Below are 9,257 nucleotides of genomic sequence, written 5' to 3' on the forward strand. Positions count from 1 at the left end.
TGATGTCGAACGGGCTTACCATCCGAGTGTATCCCCCGTGGGCCGACAGTAGGAGTAATAAAACGGCGGAAAGACAACGACCGATCGCCGGACATCGAAACATATTTGGAATGAATATTTGCCACATATCCGTGGATTTGAAAATTACCTGCATCTTTATAAACATTCCGTGCGCTGTGAGTCTGCGATAAATGAAGGCACGAAGCGTTCGGCTGGCGCAGGGTTTCACGCAGGAAAATGTCAGCGCTCGCTTAAGTAATAATGCACCATTAAACTATTCATTATCACGATGTGGGAGCAACGATTTCGTTGCGGGGTTCGCGCGAAGGTTGCACGCTTTCTATAACTATGCGGTTGGCTATCTGCACGTACGAATTACTAAATCTATGCATGTGAGACATATGCTAATACTGCTGCTCGTCTGACAGTTCGCTCGGGTTCTTTATCATTTCAGACGGTAGCAGAAAGAGTACTATCCGAGCGATAACCCAGCCGAAGAAGGCGGGCGCCGTGAACAGGATGATGTAGCGCCACCACTCGAACGTGCCCATGCCTACCGACTCAGACCGGTGCGACGTCCTCCTAGGTCTCACCATCGTCTGCTGCTGACGCTGCCGCCGCCGCCGCCGCTGCTACTGGCGGTGATGGTACTGCTGCTGTTGCTGCCGCCGCCGCTGCTGCTATTGGCGGTGATGGTACTGCTGCTGTTGCTGCTGCGACTACTCGCAGACTAATTCAATATTTGAACAGTGAGGCTGCGCGGCGGAATATTCAAGCGCCCTGGTGACGGCTTTCGGTGGTAACCTGGATACGGAGAAGCTGCTGTCGAATCCTTGTGGCCTGCTGTATACGGTTAAGCAAGTGTGAAATTGATGACAATAAAATCAAATTGAGCGTAGGGATTACGTATAAATTATACAGAATTTTCATTTTAAAAATTGCTGGCGGAATGTATATATATTGGTGGATGGATGGACGAATAGACGAACGGACGGGCGAAAGGACGGACGGACGGACACACGGCTGGGCAGTTTGATAGACTACATGCTGCGTTTTTTAGCTAGCCCGTTCTGGCATGAAGAATTTTAAGGAAAGAACCGTTTCTACATCGATGCAGCGATCTGCATTGAATTCAACTTCTATATCCAGTCTCTGCTTATGTTACGCAATTAACTTAATGCAATTATAAATGCAAAGGTGCGCGCAGAGGTGAATAAATACGCACCGGTACGCTTCTATATAACATTGTGCAACAACACTGTTTATAAGACCGAATTATACGAAGACACGAATTATACGATTGACACGTTATAATATCTTATCCGAGGCGATGAGTAATAAGTCGCACTCGTATGTATAACGAATATCTCTTCATTCGTAATTACCTGTAACTTGTCAATGTACACTCCTCTGTGACCAAATTGCCAACGCTTCTTATAATACAACTGGTGCTAACCGGTGTACGTGAAAACTGCGAGTTCTCATTTAGTTAAAGTACGTGCCGTAGACTGCGTTTTAGTGCATGCATGCACATTACAGGTATAGGCCTATACTCAATCCGCATATCGGTGTGCACGGCCTCGCGCATCTGCCAGGTGTTATAGCAGCAGTTGAGCAAACATTGCTGTGGCAGGACTTTGAACACGTTCTAGAGGTACACTAGGCTACGTGATAACACCCCAATCTGATGATGGGGGAAGAATTGTCCATTTAGGAACCGAAAATTTAAAATGGCTTCTGCGTAGAAATATGCGTGCTTATTTAAAGATGCGATTCGACTATTGTGACGCATTGGTCAAAGAACTAAAACACGTGCTAATTGATAACGTGTATGGGTAAGACAGCTTTACCCACCGTTTCTAAAGAAAACGGACAATTAAGTCGTTTGGCCACCACTACGTATCACATGCGCTATATCACGTATACGGTAAAGACGGGTAGGGATATAAATTGTTTACTGTAAAACTAATAACTAACACGTGCTCTCTACGTTAATTGTATTTCAATAAAATTACTTTTTTAAAAGAACTCTTTTTAAATGTTCTATAGGTATGTACGGGCACAGATTTAACCACAGTCTATAGTATAAAGGACTAATTCGGAAAGACTCGGTACCTTATAACGAATAAAATAGGACGCTGAGACGGAGTTTTTAATATTACAATACTACTGAGTATGCACTTACTAGTTTAAATGTCTTTAAATCGGTTGAGATATAGTGGACATACACAGACGCAATACTAAAGTGAGATAATAAAGTAGACGTGGATTTTATGTCGAAGTTCTCGTGAATATCTGCTCTCTGCATTAAATGTATAATTGCAACGAAGTGATATTTTTGGCAGATAGGCCTATCAGACATGCGCTAACACAATCTAGCCATTTCTATACTACAGAGAAATACGCAATGCATGGGCGGCTGAGAAAAGCTAAACCAGTTTATAAGAGATCCATATTTTCCCCACTTTCCTCACTATTCTTGTAGCCTACGAACTACCATGACTGACTAAAACAAATATCAAATTATATTTGACATATTATCTATGGACGAAGGGCTTGCACGACTGGGTCATCTCTTTATGATACAGCGAACATCTCGCGGTCACGGTCGACTGAAGCTGACGATGTATTATAATTACCTTGCCAATGCTGCCTGACGCCTGCGCTCACGATGTGTTGCGTAGTAATTGGCTGAAGGGGTCGTTGTCGTATAGGGTACTACATATATGTACCCGAGGTACATATATGTATACATAAATGTAATATAATGCTAGTCTAGGGAGTCGCCTACGCCTACTCCCTAACCCTAACCATAACCCTAACCCTAACCCTAACCATATCAGATAGTTACCTCGGGTACATATATGTAGTACCCTATACGGCAACGACCTTTCGTGCCGTAGTAAGGTAACGTGCTCGACTGGGCGTTGGTGTATAGCGTGTTTACGGCTGTTTAGTTAGGTTTTGGTGGTAATGGCCTCCCATAGTTTACACCTGTTCTGACCTGGATCCACATACAGGCTTGTACAGTTTGTCATGGCGAGGGGATGGTATACGAGCATGACGCATTATTGTGCCGAGTAGCATAAATTATGTTGTGTAAACGTGTTCACCCGCGTTTTGTGATGATCTCTGAAATCAGGCTGGAAGCACGTTGCCATACTGTGTGATTTGTTTTGCGAAACTTACGTACTCGGAAGATCTCGCATATCTCCAAACATGGTGACGAAACGGATTTAATATGAGTTACAATAGCAGTCTTTCGGCACTGGGCGTCTCGCTCATATTTCTGACTCTACAATGTATTATCGTCAAACGGTGTTCCCATGCTCTACGGTGTCCAGAGTCTTGCAAGTGCTACAACAACTATTCACTAATCAACTGCAGCAACACCGGTAACTTAATTAGTGATACGAATTGTGCACGTAGGAGTACTTTCACTTTCTATTCATAGCATAAATCCTAATCTGCATATATATTACTGTAGTTACTGTTCCCCATCAAGTGTTAACGAGTTTACAATAGTCAGGGATGGTAGGGCTAAAAAATGGCCGTTTGGTTCACATTCTTCCAAAAGCACCAAATTTGGCCCAGATGTTGCCCATACCATACTTTTTCGATTTCTGGCAGGCGCCGGAATGGGCGCCCCCCCCCCCGGGGCCGCCATATTGGCAAATTCCAATGTTAGTCAAGGGGCAGATTTCAAAAAGAGCTAAAATAAGGATGAGCCTAAACTTTTTGGGTAGAGGCTGAAAACGGGTAAATATCATTTCTATGATACTTGGGGAGTTTCACTGGGTATGTTTCCAGGCTGACTTTTGCGTATTGTGGCGGCCATCTTGAAATCCAAAATGACCGCCAGCGAAAATGGATTTTCTGAAATATCTGGACTCCCAGACGTCGTAGAGACATAATGTTGGTGGCTATACCCACATTTTCGATAGTGGAGAACCCAATTATCACACTTAGAGAAACATAGGATGGCGGCCATATTGGATTTCAATATTGCCGCCAGTGAAATGTGTTTATTTTGAATAACTAGACTCCAAGACGTCGTAGAGACATAATTTTGATGTCTAAACCCACATTTTCGATAATGGAGAACAGAATTATGACACTTAGAAAAGCATAGGATGGCCGCCATCTTGGATTTCAACATGGTGGTATATGTTACTCCATTACTATACAACAGTCTAAGCCAACATAAAAACATATATAAGCATACCAGAATTGTCAGAATATGTAGTTTTAAAACAGTCACACCCAAAGAACATTGTTGTATGAGTTCATGCAGGCCATGTTGCATTTGCACGCACCGGTGCAGCACATATTGTTTTTGGTACATGTACAGCTACGTGTACGGCAACAAGGTCCGTCCTTACTACAGCCACATGTCTTTATTGCAATAGTATTGGCACGAAATGGATTCAGTGTCATGAGCCGTGGTTTCAGAATGCCATCCTGCATATACCAACCGCAGTCAAATTCCGAAGGAATGCTCTGAGTACTACCTACACACTGGTTCCAAATGAGGCTCTGATAGTGGGCTCGATGACAATGTAGTATCAGTGCGTCGTTCGTTGGTGGCAAATAGTCAATATTCGTCTTGCATTGGAAGAACTTTGACAAGCGAATCTCCTGTATGACTACCAATGTTGTCGTTGGATCATACAGTTTACATATAAATGCTTCCACTGATGATAGCAATTAATCTAGGTGATAGTGGTAGATTCTGTTCCAATCCATGAATGCGATTTGGATCTTCAATGAATACTTTCCATTCAGCGTTTTTAGAAATTCCTGCAAACTGACTCGTCGTGTCACTTCCCGTTAGCGCATGAAAAGCTAACAATCTCTTTCGAGTGTTGTTGTTTATTGCATTGTCATGAACTCTTATCATCCAAGAAAATTTTGAAGTTCCTGCCTTCATCCAAACCTTCTGCGACATCTTTGCCGAAAACACTGTTAGCATCATTAACACATCGGTATCCCTGCAAACTACAATCGTTCGCTTATATCCGTGGTCTGCAGCATCGCACGCATGAAGAACAATTCGCGTGTCAGCCTCCTCGTGGTTTGCTCAAAGTGTTGACACATCACGTTCCGAGGTACATATCGTTTTCGTTATTTCCGTAAACCCTCCACACACAATTATCTTTTTTCCGCCAAGTTCACTAGAGATGATCAATTCCTCTGACAAGAAACGAGCAAGATCGGCTTTGTTTTCAGCGAGAGTGATAAATGTCTTCCAGTTCTGAGGGAGTTTTGTGTGTTTACCTGTAATCAACCGCCTAATTTGTTTTGTCCCTGATCGTCGTCTTTCTCGTTCTCGTCTTTTTCGTGTAGTATTCTCCTCGTATCGATCAAATATAATATCTATCCTGTCTGAATTTCTACCGTGTGACTTCACACAGTTCACAAACACATCTGCTATAAGTCACCAAACGTAACTGCTGTTGTCGGTTTTCCAATGGATTGTACCACTGCCATACCATCAATAATGGTACATGTTTTAACGATACTATGTCACTGATAGGAAAAAATCTGGCTGAAATGCATCTTTCGACAGAAATATTTATTAGTCGCGATTTGTCTGCTTTTCCGGAGAGAGAGAGAAGAGAAGAGCAGAGAGAGAAGAGAGAGAGAACCAGAGAGGGGAAGGTGTGTATGTGTCAGAGAGAGAGAGAGGAGAGAGAGAGAGATAGAGAGGAGAGAAGAAGAGAGAGAGAGAGGTGTGCGCGTGTGTTGTGTGTGTGTCGAGAGAAGAGAGAGAAGAGAGAGAGAGGTGTGCGTGTTTGTGTGTGTGTGTGAGCAGAGAGAGAAGAAGAGAGAGAAGAGAAAGTAGAGAGAGAAGAGAAGAGAGCGAGACGCAGAGAGAGAGAGAGTGTCATGTGTGGTGTGTGTGTGTGTGAGAGAGAGAGAAGAGGAGAGAGAGAGAGAGAGAGAGAGAGGTGTGCGTGTTTCGTGTTGTGTCGGACAAGAGAGAGAGAGAAATCACGAGAGGGAGTGTGTATGGTGTCAGAGAGAGAGGTGTGTGTGTGGTGTGTGTGTGTTTTGTGTGTGTTGAGAAGAGAGAGGTGTGCGTGTTTATGTTGTGTGTGTGACACAGAGAGAGAGAACCAGAGGGATGCAGGCATGCTCAGCCGAAAAGCCGTTGGAGCGGCAACGTGCATACTGAACGTTGGCCAACGTTGTCCAATATGGACGTTGGGCCAAACCTTGGCACGCTAGAGCAAAAAAAGCCGTTGGGCCAAACGTTGCTGTCTGACGTTGGGCCACGTTGTCAAGATGAACGCTTGAGCCAACGTTGGCACTACCTTGCAGTACGCCTGAAGCAAAAAAGCCGTTGGGCGCCAAACGTTGTCAATATGACGTTGACCACGTTCAGCACGCTGACAGCAAAAAAAGACGTCTGGATCAAACGTTGGCAAATATGACGTTGGGCCAACGTTGGGCCAATGTCGTGCACCGTTGGGACCAATGTTGGCTCGCCAACGTTGGCCGCCAACGTTGGCACGGGCTGAGTATAAGAAACGTTGGATCAACGTTGGCGTCTGACGTTGGGCGCAAGCGTTTGTTTTCATATGATCGTTGCCAACGTTGGCTGACTGCCGTTGGCCAAACGTTGGGCCAACGTCCGGCCCACCGTTGGGCCCCAACTAATAGGCACGCTGAGCAAAAAGACGTTATCAACGTGCCTTAGTCTGACGTGAAGGCGAACGTTGGCAATATGACGTTGAGGCCAACGTTGGGCCCAACGTTGGCCCAACGTTAGCATCGAAGCTGAAGGACAGCTCGTTTGGCCCAACGTCCAGCATGTTATCTGGCGATTAAGCCGTAAATGTTCGCCGCTAAAGTCGCTGTTTGCTAACAAGGTACACACTGCAGGAGGAGAACCTATGGCGTCAATGAAAATGTGGTAAGACAACCCGACAAAATTATGCCTCTACGATATTAGTGAAATTTTAGTTATTCAAGAACAAAATAAACCAAGTTTTCATTAGGGGCGGCCATCTTGAAATCCAAGAATGGCCGCCCATCCTATGGTTTTCTAAAAGTGTTATAACTTTGGGTTCTCCCATATCATCGAAAAATGTGGGTTTAGACACAAAATTAGAATCCTACGACGTCCTTGGAGTCTAGTTATTACAAAAAAACAAATGTTGCACTGGCGCGCGATATGTTGAAATCCAATAGTGGCCGCCCTTCCTATGTTTTCTCTAAGTGTGATAATTTGGGTTCTCCACTATCAAAAATGTGGGTATAAGCCACCAACATTATGTCTCTACCACGTGTGGGAGTATCCAGATATTTCAGAAAATATCCAATTTTCGCTGGCGCCGTCATTTTGGATTTCAAGATGGCCGCCAACAATACGCAAAAGTTCAGGCGCTGGAAACATAGCCCAGTGGCAATCTCCCCAGGTATCAATAGAACAATGCATATTTACGCCGTTTCAGCCTCTACCCAAAAAGTTTTAGGCCTCACATCCTTATTTTAGTTTGAAATATTGCCCACTGACTATAATCAATGTTTTTCGCATATAATAGAACAATATATCACACTCCGTTTTTTTTGAGCTAAATGATGAGCCATAGTTCACAAGAATGCGCTTAGATCTCTCCTCGAACGATCTATAAAGACTCATCTATTGTGGTAACGCATAGAAAAACCGATTAAGGGAAAAGCCAGATTAGAATGTTTGAGTTAACTTTTGGCTTCAATGCCATTTAGTTACCATATTATAATTAAATCACAGGTGGAGTAGATGCTAATAATGGAATTCTGTGCTGTTCTGTTTCTACAATTACAAACATTAACCAAACAAAAACAATTATTGTATAATATTTGTTATCTGATTGTAAACACTACCGAATTGTAAATTTTAGCAGAGAAAATCAACATGGCCGGCCCGGTCCCGCTGCGAGGTGCCTGTCACCGTAGCATAACTGTTTGCTTGGCCACTTGATGACCGCCCAGCCCGTACTGATCAAGCACATGTAATGGTCACCAAGGGCCAGTGAATATCAAATCTTTTTAAATTCAACAGGTAGTAAAATACCAATAAATGTGATGAACAGCATCGTATTCCTCCCTTGTAGGTGTAAATGGCATTTCCTATATGATAATAATAACAATTACTAACTGTTGCGTTGAGAATCAAGGTATCTGAGACTGGAGCGTTGATGTTTCTCAGTCCCCTCCCCGTCCAATATCTATGTCCCATCGGCCAATTAAGGCGAATGTGACAAATAAGAAGCTACGATCTAGAACATAATAGGATTCTCATGTAAATTTTTCCAAAATGAAAAATACTCAGCCATGCAGGGACACTGGCTAGCTCTTACACACATGTGAAATCGCTCGGATTAAATTGCAAACCGAAAAATCATTCGAGGATCTTGCTTAATAATCCCTTTGAAAAGATGATATTAGACTTACTATATAGTATCAACCGACACAAGGCTGTAGGGCCTCGCTTATATTTAAAGCGAAGTTCAATATTTACTTAGTTGGGATACCAATCAAGTCAAATTGTAATCTTTTTGTATACGTGATAACTAAATTGCACCTGTAACGTTAAAGGGCCGGACACCAACCAGGGCCGATTGCATCGGGCGATGGCATGCGCGCAGTCATGGACACACCAGGCCGATTGCACGGGCGAAGTGCATCGCCCAGATTACTTGCACAGCGGCGAGTGGCGCTTGGCTGATGAAGCTCTGATTGGCTGATGAATTGTAAGATCGGGATGTTATCGCCGGTCGGCGGACACACCGAGGCGATTTGCATCGGGGATAATATCAAAACGTTATTGATCTGTGCGATGGCATCGGGCGATGAAAATCGGCCGGCGATCTGAGTGGACACACCAGGCGATTTTCAACGAATGGCCGATGCCATCGCGCGAATGCCTAATCGCCTGTGTGTCCCGCCCTTAACACACTGATATTGAGTGTTCAAAACACTAAAGCGGATCAACGCAAATTCCTCGTTAAAGCGATCCACGTAACACAACACAGTAAAATGGTGTGGTATTACCTTTTTTGTCAAACAGCATATACATTCGTTGACTGTGAAAAAATTCATCTTTTCAAGTTATTTAAAAAAAGCATCACTACTGATATAGGAGGAATTGCTCTTGTTATAGGAATTCCAGACCCAATAAAATGTTGCGCTATCATTGTAAATCATGACAACCAATCCTGCGATTAATGTAAGTAGCTGGGTTTTGGGCAGTACTGCTTACTCTACCA

At 43.7% G+C, this 9,257-nt stretch overlaps 1 protein-coding gene across 1 annotated transcript in view; it reads left to right on the forward strand.

Annotated features, from left to right (window-relative positions):
* Positions 1–2,966: 2,966 nt before the first annotated feature.
* Positions 2,967–9,257, forward strand: part of LOC106809736 — a 17,227-nt gene continuing 10,936 nt past the window's right edge. Inside the window, exon 1 of the mRNA XM_014812928.1 lies at positions 2,967–3,395. Within this exon, the coding sequence (XP_014668414.1) occupies positions 3,242–3,395 (154 nt within the window). The 5' untranslated portion in view covers positions 2,967–3,241. The remainder of the gene's footprint in view (positions 3,396–9,257) is intronic.

Source organism: Priapulus caudatus, unplaced genomic scaffold, assembly GCF_000485595.1.
Source record: "Priapulus caudatus unplaced genomic scaffold, Priapulus_caudatus-5.0.1 Scaffold15, whole genome shotgun sequence".
Taxonomy (NCBI): domain Eukaryota; kingdom Metazoa; phylum Priapulida; class Priapulimorpha; order Priapulimorphida; family Priapulidae; genus Priapulus; species Priapulus caudatus.